The sequence below is a fragment of the Scomber scombrus genome, chromosome 16, assembly GCF_963691925.1.
Source record: "Scomber scombrus chromosome 16, fScoSco1.1, whole genome shotgun sequence".
In the NCBI taxonomy this organism is placed as follows: domain Eukaryota; kingdom Metazoa; phylum Chordata; class Actinopteri; order Scombriformes; family Scombridae; genus Scomber; species Scomber scombrus.
Window position 1 is genome coordinate 27,305,828 of NC_084985.1, and position 22,132 is coordinate 27,327,959.

Genomic DNA, 22,132 nt, shown 5'->3' on the forward strand with positions numbered 1-22,132 from the left:
ACATTTTCAGATTTACCAATCACAGTCTGATATAGAAAATAAATAAATAAATAACTGCTTATGTCGCAATATACAAGAACAGTGTTGCTCTGTCTTAGTCTGGCTTCGGGCATGTCAGCGTATTTGTGTATATATTGTTTATGGTTGCATCACATGTAAGAACAATGCTGAGTCAGATAAAGCACCAGTTTGAGTTGTGTGAAAAGCAATGGCAGAAATTAACATGACTTATACAATCCTCCGTGTGATAGAGAGTATTTGCAAAAATGTCCGGCATGTCCAGTTGCTGATGTGTCTAAAAGGCTGTAGGATTTTCATCGGCCATGGCTGAAATGAAAGGTTGTAACCTTTAGAACCTTCAGCTCCTGCTCCTGCTGATGGTGCATTTCACTGCAGTTGCATTGAAAGACTGTTCCATCACAATGTATCGAGGGTGCCTATACATTTCTGGTAATAAAAAATTCAGGATGCTGTTGTTCATCAGCCTACGCGTACTTCTACAAGATAGCTCAACAAGAAATGTGTGCCCTGAAATTAGCAGTAATTCCATGACACATCACCATCAGGCCCAGTTTTTCACTTGAACAAAGGAATTATCAAAATGTAAAGTACTGATTATATTCATACACCCTAGATGAGGAACCCATTCCATGTACAAACCATTTGAATAATAGGACTTGTAGTATAAGATTGTAGAAGCAGCATAGGTTATTAGTGGTGGTTTGATTAGAGCGATGCCTACTGAGGATGGAGAGGCCGTTTTTGATTGGTCAATTTGTCTGTCCCTCCATCACTTCAGAACAAGAAATCTCGATAAGTATGGGCCAGATTGATATGAAATGTTTATGTTCCCCAGAGGATTAAATCTAAATTTTGTATGACCACCTGGCCATTTTGCTAAGGTTGTCATCAGCAACATTTTGAATAGGCACATGACCATAACATTTACTGAGCACATTCATACTCCCCAGAAGGCGAACCCTTTTCATGGGCAGCTCATTACCTTTTCTCTAGCACCACCATAAGGTCAAATGTCAACTATGCCCACTAGTCTTAATAACTTGTGTGCGAATCATATTGCTCAGTAAGTAGGCTGATATGAATATTGCAGAGCTGTTTTATGCTCCCAAGAGGATGGACTCTTACTTCCACTGTATGCTGATATAGACTTCAGCCCTCATGACTTCATAGAAAGTTGCTAGATATAGAATGAAACCTGAATGAAAAAACAGTATCAAGACATCTATCTCCAAGACATGTAACTCCCCTGAAAAAGTTACTAAATGGACACTGTGTTAAGTTTTAGTGTTCGTTTTTATTCGTTAATAAAACGATAGATGTTAAGAATGACCCTTTGCTCATCTTTCCCCCTGCTTACGATCTCATATAATGTAAGGCCACCAGTAGAAAAAGTGGAAATATGTTGTATACTCAAAATGAAACATAAATCCACAAAACCAAATAGTTCATTATTGCCTTCCTGTCAACACAGATATGAGCCTACACAAAACCCATCAACCAATGAGTTCCATACTGCATGAACCTGATGAGCCAGAGGTGATGGAGACCGGCTGGTGGGTTGTGGGTAATGGTGCATTGTGGGGAAGAAAGAGTCGGATGATTTGAGGGAGCGTTCCGTTGGGGAGTATGGCTCAGTGACTGCCATAAGTGTGATGAATCGACCAGCGCCTGTAACTCACTTAACTCCAGGCCATGTAGACACCCGCAGATGAAAAACGACACGAATGAAACCAACCACTTCTACTAACTTTGTCTTCTTTTTTACTTACATCCCTTTTATCCGTTCTAAAAGGATCTACCTCATGTCTCGGTGGATGTAGTGGCACTTTAGGTAAAATAATTCTCATAAAAGAGGTAGCACAATAGCAGCCCTGAATATGAGAGCAACTGAATAGGTAGGTTAGATCATCCACTATTGACAAAATGCAGTATTGCTCTCAGCAGGGGGCAAGAAAGCTATTCCTAGGTCATGAACTAATTTAGGTCATAGAGAAAAGACTGTACAAGCATGAAGGAAAGGACCATCGATAAACACTCCACATGCGCTATGGCTTTCACAGTCATGTTTCAACCCCACTGAACACCAATAGGAGATTCAGATCAAAGCAAAGGGCATATCGTTTCGAAGCATACCCCTCATACCTCCAGTAGAGTTCCACACACTTGGACCATTTATGTCAAGGAACACTTAATGTTTTCTGCAGTCTTGTAGTGGAACTATGATTGTAGTCTATAATAAATCTATTAATGCAACTTAAAAGTCTCTTACCAGTTCAAGACACTTGGTGTTAGAAACCAAGACCAAGAGATGATGCCTTAAAGTTTATTCTCATTTCTACCAGGAAACTGAGAATTAAATCAATAGCTCATTTTCCTACCAGCTTTGTTCCCTCTGACAACACTTTTCAAACTTTTTCACTCTGCACATACTGTTCCTGTTACTGCTCCTTCATACACAATGTTGTAATATCTTCTTTTTCTTTTTTCGCTCAACATATATTAACAAAAATGCTTTAACACAATCCAGCCAAGAGTGTTTAAAATTAGACAGGCGTTTATGTCGGTAGTCCCTGCTAGTTTCTGACTGATGTAGCTTTGGGATAATGACGAGACTGATCGCTCAGTAATCAAATCACCACAGTCAGGGAACAGCTCTGTCCATAAATCAAGGTCAGGGACACAGTTGGCCGAATCTAACCCATGGCGCACTGAAGAACCCTGCAGAGCTCACTGACCCTCCAATTTCATGTCAGATTATGTGATGCGACCCAGTTATAAGAACTCCTGGTATGAGTCTGGTCACATTGTGCTAAACATAGTGCAGTCATTAAATATGGTTGTTGGACGAGTTTGGAGACCTAACCTAGCCCTCAGACACCCCATAATGTGGATGGAAAATCAAAAATATACTGCAGGGTTTTACATAATCATCCAATATCAAGAATCTGTCTGTTGAAAGGATTGGTCTTGGCTTACCTTTACAGCTAACCTTGATGTCCCTCAACAAAGAAACATAGATATCCAGGAGATTGTAACTATAACATGGTTCCCTCACTTCACTACCTCCCCTAATCTAAAAATGTAGACATATTTATGAAAATATACCTATGAAATTAACAATTGGTGAAAAGAAGCAGAGGTGCAGTGTATTTCATGAGTATGGCTGTTGTTAAGGCCTTTATCTACTTATTAAATTGATCCCAAGACAATGTGTATCAGGGTCGGGGTGAGTCACCACGTTTGCTATGTCATTGATTACTCATGAACCTCATTGATCATTACAATGGATAATGCCAGCCAGAGCCATGGAATCAAAATTCTAATAAATGTAATAATCCTTTGCCACTGCCTCTGAATTGATCTGAAATGGATTCACAATCCAAAAGTGAAATGATTCAAGCAATCTTTAATAAAGTTCAACCTTGGAACCGTTGAGGTTTTTTCAGTGACCAAGTTGAAGCAAGTTTCTAATTTCAGCCAGGAAAGTTTCATGCATTCAAGCACTAATGCTCAACTTGTCGAAGCAATATAGAGGAATATGGTGAAGGTAATCCATAATCAGCAGCTATGTTGCATTATAATGCATTTTTAATTATAACAACAACAACAATAATAATAATAATAACCCTAACCCTTCCCACTAATTATTCAAAATGGATTACAACAGAATAAGGATAGACCAATAACTCCTGCCAAGGGCCATTCTCACACTAATATAGTGACTCACATGGGACAAACCAGATTCTACTGCAGTAGACACAGAACTATTAAATAAGCTTTGTCACAGCCAATGCATCATCTGCATAACAGAACCAAGCATCCAGCCAGGATTATAGTGAATGGAAACTAATCAAACTAAAAAAGGGATTTTCTGAAGAGAACTGACATGTGAAATCAACTGAAACATTTCAAACTGTTTCAGTGTCTAAACATGCTCAATCTTAAAAGGTTTTGAAATATCTTTGCATGGTAGTCATGAGTAAAGTTGAAGGTAAAGTAAAGTTTAAGTAAATTAAGTTTTACCTAAAGTTGAATAATTGAAAGAAGTTTGAACGGAAGGTAAAACAGAATTACTGAACGTCAAAATGATGATGATTATGGAGGTACTGGATTTGGTTTATGTGTAAGTGCCAAGTGAAGACAAAGACATTGAAGACATGTCCATTGTTTTAGCATAAAGCAAATGTCCTTTAATTGACCATGTTTGCAATCATCAACGATACATTTTAAAATGTAATTAATGTTAACAATCCAATTACCATAGATGTTGCCCTTACTCTAATTCTATCATCAATCTCATCATTTATCAATCTATGTTGCTGCTTCCCTTTGCCGGGAAATGACACCCTCTCATCTCAATTAGCTGATGTGCCTGGCTATCAGTGTTTGGTGAGATTAAGTGAGAGAGATACGGAGAGGCACTGTAGTGACCCAGTGCCAGTGAATATTTTATGCAATGACTTGGGACCGGAATTTAACCTCTTACCCAGAAGAGAGTGTGTGTCGCTTCATTTGAGTTTTACTACTGGAAGATCATTTATTAAAGGGTTAGTGTGCCTTTTTCCACTGTGAACCAGAAAGCTCACTCGCTGTGCTCTGGTTGTGTTTTGACTTCAGTGGCTTCCTCAGGGCCTCATTAAGCTGAAGATGACTGGTGAAACTGTGTTTGTGTCTTCCAGGGAGTAACTGCCTCCAAGACCCAATGAATAATACAGTGATGACTGCAGTTAAAGTGCTGCAATTTAAGGAGGTTTATATAGAGTTTGCTGGTATTGAAAAGAAACATTTCACATCTCTTATCTTTCCATATGTCTCTGTTTCTTGCTCTCAACAGAATGAAATTCAACTTAATTCAATTCAAAACAAGACTTGAAGTCTAAGCCCCTTTAGAGACTGTTATATACTATTCATGAAGCCCTACAATACCAGTGTTGGATAGTAGAGTGATATACCACACTAACAGTTGTGCTTTCCTTGGAGCTGGGGTAAAATGCCCTGGAGGAAAGGTCATTGAGCCAAATCTGAAGTGTTCACCCCCTTAGTAGTATGAAAATGATCCACAAATGAAATAGCAATCTGCTATGTAGATTATAAAATATGCTGTGTGAAAATGTAATTTTTGGATTGAGGAAAGATCATGGAGTGACCAAGGTGCAAACGGGGTTGATGTTCTGATAAGCATGAATGAGCTCTCAAAAATGAAATGCAATGCAATTAGGTTTTATATCTATTGAGCATAGATGTGGAATATTTGGGTGATGGTGGTGCTAAAGAAAAGTCATTAGCATCATCTTCTGGGGACCATACATATTTGCAACGCATTTAAAAAAAAAATAAAAAAAAATCAGATATCCTCTTGGGACTATGCACATCTATACCAATTATTACAACAATCCAGTCAATGTTTCTGAGAGACCGTATCATGGACATGGAGTTATTTTTCAAGGTGAAATGCATAGCTGAAGGTAGTGTTATGTTCAAGGTTAAGGGTTCAGCAAAATTATTGGGAATCATCCTCAGGGGAGCATGAACAAGCTCAATAGATGGCATGGGGACTGAGTTTCTGTACAAATTTGCAATCAGGCCCACAGTTGTTAAGACATCTTGGTCTGACAACAAACGTAAACCTGTCAGCCCTGCTGCATAAAATCTTTAGTGGCATTATAATATATTATTTGCTTTGCATTTTGGAAAGGAAATATTAGACCAAAAAAAAAAGAAAACTTCACTAAAATGACTGAAACACAAAATTAATAATTCTGCTACATTCTTTATTAGACAATATATTGTAATTTGAACTGTATCTAACATGTTGGCAGGATAAAACATTTTTCCACTAAATAAATATGCATTTTAGATTTTTTTCCCCCATGGAAATGGCATCTTTTGTTCATTAATGTGGTCATTCAAACTATTTTTTGTTATTTGTTTTTCATTTATATATGTATGTGTTTCTGTGCGTACATGTTCCATTGTGTTTGAGTGAGTTTTGAGGTTTTTGTGAAACTATGCCTGTTTTAGCTCCTTGGTTATTTATAACACATCACACAGAACTAAAATAGTACTATCCACTATATCTGTATGTTTCATTAACGTTCTGCCAGCACAGCTTTGTACCTTGTGTAGGATACTAAAGGCTATTCAGAGGAACACTAATTTGTCTAAATCCGATGGTTTCCCACTGCATGACTCCATCATTAAAGCCATTATATCATGTGGCTGAGCCCCATTACCACTAACTAAGAGACTGTGGATTTCCTCTATTAACCCAAATGAAATTATGTTCTTAGAGACTTCTCTGAACACAAAGGGTGACAAATGAAAATGTTGGAAATCTCAAATTGTCTAACAGACAAGAACTCTTTGGGTGTACAATTAGATATAGAACGTGTCTCATAGTGGCACCAGAGACCACTTTTTGGCATTATGTCCCCTACCAACAGTCAACATCAGTTTATTCTAACTACAAACGCGTTCAATGAACGATCATTCATGAACTCGTTCATATTTTGGGCGAGCGTGAACTGAACGTACTGTATTTCTGCCTGATGAACGTTATTGTGAACGCGTTAATTCTGGGGTTTGTGAACGGCGCTCTCTCACAGTTTAACTTCGTTCCATAGAGTGGCAGATTTCCACAGAGCCTTCCAGGCGAAAACCCGGCTAAAACACCAATCTGGCAACAGCAGCCACCACAGAGTCGCACCGCTGCATGTGCCATCAAAATGCGAAGTATGGAGGCAAAAACAAATGAAGGCAGCAGCACTACCTCAGACCATTAATACAGCATCTTTGTATGTTTACTTAAAACTATTTAGAAATCTGACGCATAGTTTCAGTGTTAAAACTGATAAAAGAATTGCTGTCTGTGGTTCTATATGGGCTGTGGCAATCATTTAGAAAAATAAGAGCTCGCAGCAACATATTGAAAAAAAGAACTATGAACTAGTTCATTTTTGGAACTGTGAACTTAGTTCAAAATGTTGAATTATGAACTATGAACTGAACTAGTTCATGTAGAAAGTGAACTTTCCCAACACTGGTTGTGAGTTCATGATCTTAAAGGATTTGAGTTTTCAGATTCTTAAAACAGTCATCTAAACTTAACACAAAGCACAGCAGAACCTTTTGTGGTGATTGTGTAATGAAGTAAGAATGACTGCAAGAACTACAAACAATGAAACTGTAAAATTGTTCCATTTACGTAATCTGAAACAGTACCAAGGTCCAGGTTCTTTAAGGTTGAGCTTGATTTCATTCTGATATATATTTCTGAAAATATAGTAGACTGTGAAAACTACTCAGGACAGATGGCTGCCCACTTAGAGCCCAGTTCTGTTTGAGGTTTCTTCCTGTTAATAAGTAGTTTTTCCTTGCTGCTGTCGCCAAGTGCTGCTCATGAGGGAATTTTAAAAATCAAATTAAAGAGTACGTCTAGACCTTCTCTATATGCAAAGTACCTTGAGATCAATTTTGTTACGCTATAAAATTAAAGATTGATTGATTGATTGATTGACTGATTGACTGATTGATTGATTGATTGTGTTAATGTGGCATAATCAGTACAATTGTACAGGCGTCTGTAGTTCCCAATGCTCCCATGCATTAAATGACACACTGGGTCCTGTACAGGGCTGGATATTACACCTCAATATATTCTGATAGCATAGTATTGAGTATTGATTGATGTAAGGTATCAAAAGCTGATATTGAATGTTTAGTCAGATTCATACGCTTATTTGCTTATTGTCTGATCACATATTTCTTCATTTAAATCAGGAAAAATGTATTACTTTTTGACATTATTGTATTTAGGCAACACTTTTCATTTATCACTATATACTGATAATTGAGCAGATTGATATATTATTTTCATGTAAAAAGAGCCATAACATACTTATATTCCCCAATCTAAGGTCAAATATACTGTATATACAGATTCTGATATCCAGTCTTAGTTCTTCGTTCATTTATTTTTGTTGGCCTGAAAGAAGTTAAATGTAAGTATACCTAGTCTAAATATACATGACCTGCATGTGTACATGTTGTATTGTAGAACACAAAGTCCACCAGCTTAGAAAAACATAATAACCCACATGTGAACATGACTGTATAAAAGATGCATGTTGTATAAGCAGATGCACTCAGATGGATCTCACTTTGTAATTGCGTGTGTTTCAGTTTGACATCTGCTGGTGAGAACTCAAGATACCGCATTCCAAGAACTGCGGCCAAGGTATTAGATCAAATGTCAGGTGATGGTGAGCTGGAGTTGAGCACTAATAGGGGATGGCACAGAGAGGAAGAAACAGGCTGATGAAAAGCTCTTTACGCTGCTTAGGTCAATCCTTTCGGCACATTTCCCAGGGTTAATCAAGCCACACGGGAAGCTTGAGTTAGCCAGAGGGGGAACTAGGGTTTATCTGAGAGCAGTAAAGCACTGCTAATCACTGTAATGTGGTTAGTTGGCCTGGTATTGTTCTGGACCACAGGATGCACCCACACACACACAAACACTTCCTTGGCATTCAACAGTCTGTCCTCTTGGTGATCACCACTTGCTCGACATGCCTCCCTTCTCATCTCTCCTTCTTTGCATAATTAGGTCTGTTAGTGCTTAGTAAACAGCCCTATTATAGTGAGGAGACAGTGGGTGATGGGCAATACAAGATACATTTGGATCGGTTTAGATCAAGGACTAGTTACAGATTTTCGTGATCTTATAATAATGAGGAAATAATAGATGAAATCCAACTCTGCATACAGTCAAAAACATCACCATAATTGCTCACTGGAGTGAATTGGGAAAATGAAGCTTGGACTCTTCAAGTCTTGGGTTTTTCAAGCACTATGTACACAATCTGTAATATTGAAGCAGCTGTTTGTCAGTTAATGTGTCCCATCAGGCTATTCCCCTCCTCTTTTCAACACTGTTTGAATGTGTTTCAATAGTAACTGACATGTTTAAAATGCACAGTGTTGATACTGTATATGCTCTGACCTTGTTGCTCCCCCCTCCATGAAACACAAAGCTCAGCATTGCAGGGATTGACTGATTGAGTAGCCTATTCAGAGCCAACAGGTGGATGAAATGCTGTACAAGCATCAGTTTTCATATGCAGCAGTGGTAGCAAGTAAGGCCACAGTGTTCAGATGAGGGGTGTGGCAGCGGGCATGGTATAGAAAGAGTGAGCTAAGCACTGATGTGGTATGTTTAGCACCACCACCAATTCTAAATGTTTCTACCAACAAGTTGATTCATGAAAGTTATCTCAGAACATAATAGCCACATTCCTATTAAACTTGCTGTATATTTTCATGCTTCCCAGACGGGGAATCCTAATGTTTTTGAAGACCTTTGCAACTTCTTTAGGTTCCACCAATGATAATACTAATACAAAATATACACTTGTAAGAAATATCAAGAGATGGAGCGCCAAGTGGTTACAGTGCATCTCTCTCTCTCTCTCTCTCTCTCTCTCTCTCTCTCCTCTCTCTCTCTCTCTCTCTCTCTCTCTCTCTCTCTCTCTCTCTCTCTCTCTCTCTCTCTCTCTCTCTCTCTCTCTCTCTCTCTCTCTCTCTCTCTCTCTCTCTCTCTCTCTCTCTCTCCTATACCACAGACTATCTACTAATAAAGGTAAAAAGAATGAATAAAGAAATAAAGAGATAATGGGCAGATTGCTGAGGACATCTGTGTTTCCCAGAGGATGAATCCTTTTGTTTTTAATGACCACATGGCATTTCCTCTAGTATCACCCTCAGGAGAAGCTACAGCTTGTACTGGTGAAGACTATCTAGGATTTATAAATGATTTTGTTGATGGCCCTGTCTGACACCTATGGTTACAAAGAGTACTGATGCTTCTAGGGGCAGCCAACAGCTCCTAACACAGGTACTCTTGTTAATAATTGGCTGGTGTCAGCCCCAAACATCTGTACACCCATTTATCAGTCAAACCGGAGTGTGTATTTTGTCTTAGCCGGCCTCTTGTCAGCTAACAGACAAGGTGGCAGCCATGCAGTGGAGTCGCACCCCGATCGAACAAACCCCACTCCCATGTAATTACTCAGCCTCCCTGTGTCCACTGCCTGTAGGTGGGATACTGACAGCAACACTCCTCCCCCCACTGCCAACCCTCTCACTGGGAGTAATGAGGCATGCCACACACACACATACACACACTCTGCACAAAGCCCGTCCCCGTGTGTGTGTGTACGTGAATGGGTGTCGCTGTAGCCGTTTGTTTGAGTGAGAAATAGAAGAAATAGCGCAAAATAGCGAGGAGGTGGATGCGGGACGAATTGCACTGTCACTCTGCTTTTGTGAGGAGGTTGAGATTCTAGACTACCTGATTATAAATTCTTTTTTACTTGTCAAGTAAGAGAAAAGAGGAAGAAGAGTGTGTTAATGTTAATGGGGATTACAGAGACAATTAGAGACAGCAGACGGCTGAAAAAAAGAGACAAAGACACAGCAGTGAGTTCAGTGGAGTGGTTGTGCGCGCATGCACCTGTGTGTATGTGTGTGTGAGAGTGTGTTCATACACACTCCAACAGACATCTCTCCTCCACCTGGGGCAGCCCACCAGGCAGAATTGAACAGCTGGATGCAGCTTCTTCAAACCCACACAGAATAATGGCTGCAATTTGGCACTTGATGAATCCCAGGGAAAACAGAAATAATTTCAGCCGCCTCCATTACGACTTGATAGCACTCCTCCAGCTCCGTGTGCACAGGCCAATCTGACGCTCAAGTGTCTGTTCAAAACAACAAATGCCTTTTAATCACTTGTGAACATCCATATGTTTTCAATGAAAGCCGTGCTCGACATTAGCGGTGCACAAAAAAACAAACAGAAAACAGGTCTTCCCAACGCCTCAAGCTGCAGATGCTGTGACAAACACTAGAGTTCCAGCAGTACAGTGGGGAAATGTGGGGAGGCAATCCTTTTTTTTTTACATAACAGTGAGATGAGAAGATTGATAAGAGTTTCAGTTTTATCTCTGGGTGCCTGGGAAGAGTTTAGCCTAGGTTATCACAAAGGCTGCAAGCAAAGGAAAGGTGTAAAATAATGTCTGTCAAAAATGAAAAATGCATCTTCCATCTTTTATTTAGTGTTGTTGTTGTTGTCATTTGTATGGTTGTTACGGAGATGTTTTGGGGGTCTTTCTGATTGTAAACATGAAAGGCTGCAGCTATGCTTGGTATTGGTTGTCTCCTGCGTGACGGTGTTAGAGACCGCTTGGCACACTCAGAGCAAGACAACATTCTTCAGCTTCAGCATCGTAACCACTCCGCTCATAAGTGTGCGGAAATTGTAGCGTGCCCCAAATCTGTGTATGGATAGGGTATCTGCCAAGTCCAGAAAAGCATGCAGATTGACAAGAGTTCAAGTTGGGAAAACCCTCAAACAGCTGACTCGTCCGGGGGACCACAAACCTCTCTCTCCACCAAACAAACAAAACTTGAAATGTATCTACTGTACAACAATGGGGCTGGCAGCTCACGGGAGCTGGGCTTGGGCTCTTTGGACCACTGAGGAGAGACGTCTTCGTGCGTCTACTCATGGTCATAGTCTGTCCCCCAACCACCTTGCCTGAGCTCCTCCATTCCACATTTTTGTGCAGCAATAACAACACACTTCTTCAGCTTCTGTGTCTGAGACAACAGTCATTATTTCCAACAATAGGTACTTGTCACTTGTCACTTGAAAACAACTAATTCTGACATTTTTCTGGTGAGGACATTGTTTTTTTTAACCATATGATCACCATATTTATTGTATTTAAACTGTAGAGTATGTTTTTGAAAACTAACCACTACCTGTAGTACAAATATCATTTCATAAAAGGTACAGTATTTACATATGGAATGTAATGGCAGCAAAGTAGTAGTCAAACCCCTATCTACACTCTGTTAGATATACCTAGCTACAGCGTACACAGTCAACCTTTCAATCAGGGCTGCCAATTCTCAAGCACTGACCATCTGACACTTTTCACAACACATGTCAATTTTCTCACACAGAAAAAAAAAAACAAATTCATAACTGATGACTTTGCTGCTAGAAAAGAGGACAGATAAGACAGAGCAGCATATGGATGCATATGTGCAGCTATTTGGACTATCAGGAAAAGTGACAAATGTACACAATCTAAATGGTATGAATCTATACTGTAATGTTGTTGTAATGCCATGTATGCTACTCAGTAATCTCAGTCAGCGGCTCTTCTGGCAGCAGTGCAGCACCCCTCCCTCTCCTCATACACGCTGGCAGGAGTGAGAGTGAATACTATAGTTATAGGGATGCACTGTGTTTCTGCCTCTCTGAAACTTCCTCATGATTCCTGATAATAGGTTTTTAGGTAACCTAAATACATTTTAGTCTTTATAATGCTTTTATGAACATAATTCAAATATTAAATGGTTCTTCTGATAATTATTTCCTGTCTTTAAACCCCTTTATATACCATTCTTGATGCTTTCCAGGTTTTCCCAGCACCTTCTTCCATCTAACTAATCTACACTAGTACAGCTGATGGTTTCTTGACTTAATCCAAGAGGTTAGGTGGTGTAGAAATGCAGGAAATTTGATTTAAATTACTTCTTTTTTTCTGACCCCCCACACGCCAATTAAGTATCTTTCCAAATTTACTGACCTCCTGGATTTCAATCATGTTAATTTGACAGGTATGCAGTGGTCATTTGTCTTATTTTATTGTACAAATTTGAATTAGAGTTATTTGATTATTATTAATGATTAATTTGAATGATAAGAGTCGTTAGAATTTGTCAGGTGTTACTCAAGTGTAAAGTTATTGCAGCATTGAAGCACTAAACAAGCTCACATTCACATTCTGGGGCTCTACTGGAATATCTTTGCATTGTTTACAGTTAAAAACGTTTTTTTAACTGATACTGACCTTTTACACATCAACAAATCATGAAACTGCAGACACAGAGCAAGATTAATGTTCATTTGGAGTTGTGTTTGTGGTGACCTGTCCAATATTCAATAATGTTAGCTGTGGTTTGTTCTCAACCAGCTAGTCTCTAACTTTGTCTGGCTGCTGTTTGATGCTGAGCATGTAGTGTACAATGAGTTCAACGGTGCCTTTTTACTGAAAACAGCTGCCCCTTGTTGCTGCTGGAAATGAGGGTGGTGAGACTGAACCAAAAATAAAAATGAGTGTGCCATAAAACGAAAACAATAAGCTAAAAGGAGGCTAAAAAGCTCATTTGATGATCATTCTTTGTGGGTTTGTCCCAACAAGAAACACCTTTCACATTTCACATAGTTGTTTGATCCATTGTTCATATAACATATATTGATCAGTGTAGCTTTAAATCAAATTGCTGACACCATTCATTTTAAAATATGACTTCTACATCACTGTATCACCTTTAAAAACCTACATCAGTAGACCTTCAGTTCACCCACAGCTTATTTAATTTACTGGTGTAAATGGCTGAATTAAGCACTTGACACTTGATCTGTTGAAGCTGCTGTATTTCACCCTCCACCCCGCCTTCTTTTCACTACTGATACCCTCACGAGACCCCTCTCAGCTCTGGGGTTAAAGGTCACCTTTAGAGAGGTTGAGGTTGTGCGTGTGCAATCGGGGGGCGGGGGAGATTCTATGGGGACATCGGAGGAAGAACAAAGAGAGGTCCATGTGACTCGAGGTGAAGCCTCTTCTTTCTTTTGTGCGCCACATGGACATGAGCATCTGCGGCAGAGGGCCTGAACACAGCCGCACGCTGCATGAGGACAATACAGAGACACTGTGTTGTTTTTCTCTATGTGTGTGTGTGGTTTATACAGCCCTAAATAGCCTCCATTCATTGGGGCTTTCTAAAGCTGACCGGGTCTGGACAGGGGGAACTGCCCCGCTAATTACCATCAGTCATTGCTACTCTGTGTTTGGATCTGCAGAGACTTTTGTTGTCCTGCACCGGACCAGGAAGTGTCCAGCTCCATGATGTACACCAGCTGTAGTGAGGGGTAGGAGGTTGCACATTAGACCAACAGCTGTCTCAGTGAACAGCTTTATTTGAGTGTGGATGCCATAAATCCTAAAATTTGGGAATGGAAATCTTGACGATACTGTGCAGAAAGAGGTGCTTGATCCACGATGGTGATCTTTTGTGACACTTTCCTTTGACTTCATATATAAAATGTACCAAAATGAACAACAAAGCACTTTATTTTGTGTTTGAAATCCACCTTTCCTTGTCTGAATCTACCACTCAACCTACTGCACAATATTCTCTTTCCAAATTACTTATTCCAATATTGAGACCTGTAGTGAGACCATTTCAATTCCAATTCACTAACCACCAACTTTCTAGAAATGACTGTGAGTACCTTTTTTTGAGACATTGTATTCTGCAAAGTAACTGCTGAAATCTGGGATTTTAGAGTCCGAAAGGCAAGACAAACCAGCAGTCAGATGATCCCCCAAAATGTTTCTAATACTCCGTCACTGCAAATGAAAACTCAAGTTTGTCTGTAAACTGTAATGAATGTGACTTATCTAGTTAGTCTTGTCACTGCATTCCAAGATCTCACCACTTAACTAGTTGAGTACAAAGTTATTATTACAAATTAGAATGATGGTCAAACTGAGACACGGATACTGGACACTAACTAGTACCCTGTGAGATTCTTTCTATTACTCTAATCCAAGTTTGGCCCACTTTATGTACTTTAAAAAACAGCCATGTATTTGACTTGAATGAAAGTAGAGCCATTACAGGGAGGCCTTGCCAAATCTTCAATTTCATTGACCCAGATTCTTGCCCAAGGTAGATCCTAACCTGCCAGCCTTCATAACTGAGAGCTTCTTGAATCCCAGCCAGTGTCAAAGAATAGATTAGTAACATTGATTAGGTGGCTTTGTTCGCCAGGAGATTTACTTTGCTCAAGAAATTACCGATTAAACCAAACCCTATGTGGTCAAACTTCTCTATGACCTAAATTGCAATAAACCATATTTATCTATTAATAGTAAAACATATATGTTCCATTCAATTACAATCTCCAGTCCTGCTGACAGTAGGAGGAAACCCAAGAGCACAAGTTGCAAGCTCCGCTCAGAGAGGAAAAGGAATCTAATCCCTCAACCTTCTGTCAGTGGGCTTCTGTGCTTTGAAACACTAAGACAGAACAAGCAAGGCCTCTGCCAAAAGACATTACACACAGTGCCAGATTACACATCGCAACAAATTCCATACATATGCAATTAGTGCAGGGGACCAGTGTGACGTACATGACTCATCTGTTAGTTTTATGTTGCATTTTTGGCCTACTGACACACCAGCCATAATAGCGGTCTACAGGGGATGATTAAATGGATTAAATACCAATATTTCCATAGTGCATTTAGTGAAATAGCACTCTTTCCCCTGGCACTTCTGCACATCTTGCTGGGAACAGCAGTCTCTTGAGGACCCAATCCCCCACCCCCCCACCCCCACCCCCACCCCCCAACATTGCTCCTGTGTGTTCTAAACTGCACCAGGAGTGTGGATGTAGCCAATTTGTAATATCTTCCACTCCCCTCCAAAACCTCAATTTTTATAAGTCTTCAACAGGCAACCTTTTTGGCACCTCAACCTCCCTTCCCCTCGAGGCAAAAGGTGCAGAGTTGCACAAAAACACTTCTGCATTGTTGTGTGAAGTGCGTGGGTAAGGATCAGAGTTCAGAGAGGAAGCCAGGATCTCAACCAAAAAAATGTCACATCAAAAGACAGGAACACATCAACAGGCAAAGAGAGATCAGTACCATCCGGCATCAGTGCCACAAATCTGTCAGTGAACCAAACTAGCATCAGGGAGTCAAGTGCCGACACACTTAAGCCAAGAGTAGACGCACATAAACATGTCTATATCGTATCTAGGTTAACTTTGTCTGGCCAATCTGCTCTGGTGTCTCTACCCTTAATCTCCTCCCATGCCTTAACACGATGGGAGGCACAGCACTTAATACAATGGGATTTCCATTCCTTTGCACAGGGTGTGAACAATGAAGCTGGTAAACAACAATACATGTGAGGAAAGAAACCATTATGTACGGTGTAAATAGAGCATCTAAAGAGAGTTTGCCTTATATGCTCTTATTGTTTTCTTCAAGGACTGAGTTGCCTGTTAGTCAGATCCAACATTTTCAACGTCAAATTAAAATACAGATTTTGGCACAGAATGCCTTAAATCTAAAAAAGTTTCCCTCCTCTGCTAAATTTTGCTCCTACAGGGCTGAAGAAGGGAGACAACAGATGATTTTTCTCTTGAATTTTGCTGCCAAAAAAATCACAAGCATGTTTTTTGCTTGAAATACAAAATAACATTATTTATCATCATCAATTACAAAGCGATGTGTAAAGAAAATAAAAGCTTTGTCAGTCTTTAGAGACTTTAGCTGCATTGAAGCTAACATCTGATAACTGCCTGAAAGTATAGTTTGACAGCTCCTGCAATCAGTTTGAATCATATTTTAACCTTCACAGTGAAACTGAAACTTTCCCCTTTTTGGAGAGAAGAAAAAAAGAACTGCATATTTCTCCATTGTCCAATTTGGTTGAACCATTTTTTAACATATTTGTGAAACCGGTGTCCAAGCCTCAAGCATCTAAGTGGCATCGGTTAACTGATGGTGTCGCCAGGAGTTGCAGTTTGCTTCCATGGTTCACTGCTAACTAGAGTTCATCTTACTGTATAGACAACAGAATCTTTTTCCCCCCTTTCTCAACAAGACCATGCAGTGCCAGCTATCAGCTTTAAGTGATTTAAGCCATCTGTCCTTTAACATGGGACATTACATTGCATTTTACCTGGAAAGAAGAAGCTAGTTAGCCTAGCTTGCTCATGTTACCACTGATTCCCACTAGAGGTTCACTTTTCATGCTTGTTATTTCAACACCTGCTCAGTTTCAGCTCCTGCACACTCATCCCTCTTTTTATAAAGTAACGGTCTTCTTAGACCACTTCTGGATCTCCTTAATGGGTTCTAATGTGGAGATAGGACATAATCAGACTATCAAAACTGTTAGCAGGCTCTTTGCTTTCTTGTAATGCAAAAAGTCATGTAGTAATGTATTGAACTGTTCATTTCTCTGGAACCGATTTGACATAAGCTGTTTTTTCATGCGTGCCCACACAGATAACGTACCAATCAAATTACAGCATCGACGTCATCAGTCGGTACCAAGCATTCACTTTACTCCACATTGAAAAACACCAATATAGGAGACGCTATCACAGCAGGAAATGTCTTCTCTTTAGTAAGCACCTAAATACATACACAAGTCAATCCAATATACATACACACAGTTTGTATTTTAAATAAGTTTTACATGTCATTGAGAGTTTGAGAACATGAAGATAATCCTGCACATTTTTAGTTATTCCAAAGGCTGATTATTAAGTATAGATTCCATTTAAGACTCCACCCAAAGCCTGCATTGATCCCATGCAGGCTGAGCTGCATTGCCAGGACTACAACCATTGATCAGCTACTACTGGTGGAGGGGGGTTTGCTGGATCCCAGTGAAACCAGTACATTGATCCACACAAACAGAGAGATTAGACAGTAGTGAAAGAGAACATTGATCTGCGGCTGCATCCAAAGGGCAGTCCTGTCCCGATGGGTTGGTGGGTGGAGGGGGGGGGGGGGGGGGGGGGGTCCATCCCCCTACCCCTACTCTTGCTCCCATCAACCCATCAACCACCCCCTCCCAACCCTGCTTCTTCCTCTCCTTCACTCTGCTCGCTGGACCATGCATTAGTATTGTGTCCTTATGACCATGTGCTGCTCTGTCATAGTGAATGAGGCTCGACCGGTGAGAGGCACCACCCAAAACAGCAGCAACGGGGAGCCTTGTATTGTACTGCACAGCTGCCTACACTGTACAGCTACTGTAGTCACAACTGAAATCCACTCCATCCACCTCTGGATCACTTTTTCACTGAAACAAACACTTGCATCAGCACTAAAAAAATACTACGAGGTCTATCTCGCCCTTCTGCAGTCAACTTAGATTTCCCCGCTCAGAAAAAAGCACCACATGCAGCTACAGTGCACACACACAATTTCTTATCAATTGCGCACATGTCAAACTGTGATAAATGAGTCCAATAGCAGCGCAAGGCATGCAAGGAGTCCCAGCTGCCTCAGCCCAGATTGGGGGGAAGCGCAGCCAAAAGAGAGCCAAGCACAGCCAGCTCCTTCTAACCCCCAGTCAGGGGGCAAAGAGACATTCACCTCAGGGACTGCAGTAAATATGTTACCACACTGTCTCTCTACTGTGGCAAGATGGCTCCAATGCATCAACCTCCACTACATGAATTTCTGCAGGGGGGGGGGGGGGGGGGGGGTTCAAGCTCAGGAAAGAAACTTTAAATTGAAATATGGTCCCTCTGCAAGATGACAAATATAACAGAAAAAGTGAAGAACATATATATAAAAAATAAATAGAAGCTGGAAGCGATGAGCCACAAAGTTGAGCAGCTTTCCGGCACCCTCCTATGTACACAAACATTTACATATTAATATTTCATCAAGGCTGCAAGAGTAGTAGTGGATGGGACATTCATCCAGCAACTCAGCATCTCTCGGACCCCCTTCCAACCCCCTCCTCTGAACCCCTGGGGGGAAGTGTGAAAGAGTAGAGAGAGGATGAACCGTACCTGTTTGCCAGATGTACAGGGGTTTAGTTTCCACTGCGGTTTGTGCATCCAGCTCCCAGATGGAGAGAAAGAGCAGCGCTAACCTCCACAGAGAGGGGAGCGGTGCCCCTCTCAAGACCCCCAGCGTCCCCACATTTCTGCTGGCCAGCCCCATGGCCAACGCACAGCAAGTACTGTAGTTCCCAATGCAGTCAGGAGGAAATAAGCCCTGCCACGAGGTAGAGAGGTGGACTAGAAGTGTGAGTGTTTTCTGCCTTTGTCCACACCAGTGCGTCCAACAAGAAGTAATCCCGGGCGAACAGGGCTGAGCTCTCCTCGTGCTCTCCTCTTCTTCTTCTGTTTCTCTTTCTCCCTTTGCTCCTTAATGAGAGAGAGAGGACGAGGTCTTGTAGTAATAAAACAGGGAACAATAGATCCCTAAGCCCAGCCTGCTGCTGGTGCTGCTGCTGCTGTATGCCGGCTTGATGCAGCGCCTCCCTCCTTCTCTCTCTCTCTCTCTCTCTCTCTCTCGCTCTCTCTCTCTCTCTCTCTCTGACAGACACAGACACATGCACACACGCCCACCCTCTCTACCCTCCATCTCTCCCCTCCTTGCTCATCTCTCATCCCTTTTTCAAAGGACTGTGAAGCTGTTCTGCACTCCAATCGAAGTAGGCACCTCCATTGAGCAGTTAGAGGTATATTTGTGTTTCTTAGTGAAATAAAAAACCCAAGGGGCTTAACATAGACAAGACTACTGCTAAAAGTACTTTAAAACACTTAAATCCTTAATCAATATAGACAGTGTGATAGCGGCAGTTTCATGGCTCTGACAAACTCTAACATAGTTAAAATTAGCTTAACAACTCTAAACTGTGTGTAATCATCAATGGGAAATCATATTGATTAGAGAGTAAAAGAGGAATTCCACAGGGTTTGATCCTTGGTCCCCTTTCACTTTAGTTTATATGATAGAATATATATATATATACATATAAAGATGGACATAGTGAGGTGTGACATTACTCGTTGGTTTGCATTAGAGACAGTTTTTTTTTTCCTATTATAGCCAGGAACTTCCAAATAAGGAGTGCAACAGACATCGTAACTACTATAAATCTTTAAATCTTACTGGTAGAGCAATTATTTCCAAAATGACCACCAGCACACTTATTAAGAGGCTTGAATTGTGTGATTGGGAACATAATGACTCATTGAAAAACCGATATTGACTTAGTTTTTCTTGAGAGAAATTTAGGCTTTTTGACTGGGAGTCAATTGGAGCCAGCATCTAGTGGCCATCAGTGACATTGCACTTTAAGGTACATGTGTATTGACTTCCAACTTCAAGCTGTGGTAGTTCCTGCTTGGTTTATATACAAATGATTTACTAGATTTATGGAGTATTATGGAGTAGGTTTTCATGTATGCAGATGATACTGTTATATCTTATGATGATACTGTTATTTCTTCAGCACTTGAAATATATTGAAGTATTACTTTAAAACTCATGTTTAACACTTAATATTAATAAAAAGCATGGCGATGATTTTCTTTCAGGGTTTGGCACTCATCAGAAAAAAATTTCAAGTCAATGTTTCAAACAGGTTTCATAAGTAAAATATCTTAATATCACGGTACATTCCAGTCTTTAGTTAGAAAAATATGTACGGTACAGGTGAGCAAATGTACTCGATGGATGAATGGATGGATGGATAGATGGATAGATAGATAAAGAAAATCTGATATGCTGTGTCACAATTGTACATTATAATAATCCAATATAAATTTTGGATACTAATCTAATAAGATCTCACCATGTTATTTAGAAACTACACATGTTAAGTTTTGATATTAGACACTAGATTTTGTATTAGATACATATTTAAATAATCAGCATCAGTATTTTTTCCAGTAAGAACCTTTTTTTTAATGTTATATTATTTTGATTGTGACATTGTTTAAGGGTCAATGTAGAGATCAGGGTTGCAAAGTAGCCAATGCCATAAATGCTGTTACAAGTAGTATTGGTCCATGCTGTCCCTCTAAGAATAAAAATCAAATGAAGCTCTGAAATAAGTTGTGGGTAATACATTTTTGTTTAGTTTATGCATCCATAATTGTGTACCTGTTTGAGAAGATACCATTCAACTATGATTGCCAAATGAAGAAACATAGAATCAGTAAGTGTTTGGATGTTCATGTGCTTCTCTGCTTGTGTAAATGAGAAATAAAAGTTAAAAGGGATATCCAAAAATATCACACAAAAATAAGAAAGGGAGGGGGGGGGGGTAAAGGATAAATTATTGATGCAGCTCAGTTTGACCTTGTATGATATTCAAGCCCAACACTCACTGCTCAGTTAAGAGAGTTACTTATTATTCATGAGAGGCGACCACTGCACTCAATGAAAGCAGATCATAAATTTGATCAGCGGCAGGTGCGGTCACTAAATCAAATGGACACTGTCAGTCATCACACTACTACAAACCAGCCAATGCAATTATTCCCACAACTGCCATCATATATAAATCTTACAGTATACTGTATGTTCAAGTGGGATAGGAGGCTCACACTGCTTGCCCCAATACATTTTCTTTTTTTTTTTACTGAGTCCATATTTACCAAATATCTATGGGGTGGGGAGCGAACACTGGACTGGTTTTACAGTCTGTTTATCACAGAGATAAACATTCACAGTTGGTACGTCTAGCTAGCTTATTGCAGAAATATCAATACCAACATATGTCAGCTGATAAATGAGAAGACAGTGAAGTACAGAAATGCCAATAATAGGTTTTCAAACCAGTATTTAATGTACAGCCAAAGATTGAACAATAAGTACACATTAAAAAACAACATCACCATTCTATAGACAGTGAACCTTATTTTAAGGGTTGTGTATAGAAAATTATTATCGGCCAGTATATATTATTGTTAGTATTATGAAGGCTCAATTTCATAACATACCTGTCTCCTAAAAAACGTATATAATGTAATGTAAATATAATGTAAATAATTGCCTAAACATTACTATAAAATATCATTGCTTCAGTTTTAGGTATAAACATTTACAAGTTGGCTAGACACATTTCACCCTTACATACTCTTCACATTGTACACCCTCGCAGTATGTTCCGGGTCAATTTTTGTCTAAGAAAAAGTGTCTATATTACATTTTGAACCATTGATGTGTTTGGAAAGCATCTATAGTCGATCTGACTGATCAATAAATATGTGATTAAACCTTGATTAATGTTTCAGAGAGCAGAGAGAGTGTATTTTTTAGCTTTTACATCTACTACACACAATATCATGTCCTATTTTACCTAAGACATGAAAATATAACATAGCAATAATCAGTCTTCACTGCTACATCGTACAAAGAAATCCTCATAACTACTATCTTATTAAAACTATTAACTATTCATTTAACATAAACAT

The 22,132-nt window shown here is 39.8% G+C and overlaps 1 protein-coding gene across 1 annotated transcript in view; it reads right to left on the reverse strand.

The window, feature by feature from the left end:
- The window catches only part of LOC133995968 (thrombospondin type-1 domain-containing protein 7A-like), a 173,454-nt gene extending 154,591 nt beyond the window's left edge, over positions 1-18,863 (reverse strand). The window contains exon 1 of the mRNA XM_062435475.1: positions 18,710-18,863. Coding sequence (XP_062291459.1) covers positions 18,710-18,863 — 154 coding nt within the window. The remainder of the gene's footprint in view (positions 1-18,709) is intronic.
- Between the last annotated feature and the right edge of the window lie 3,269 nt (positions 18,864-22,132).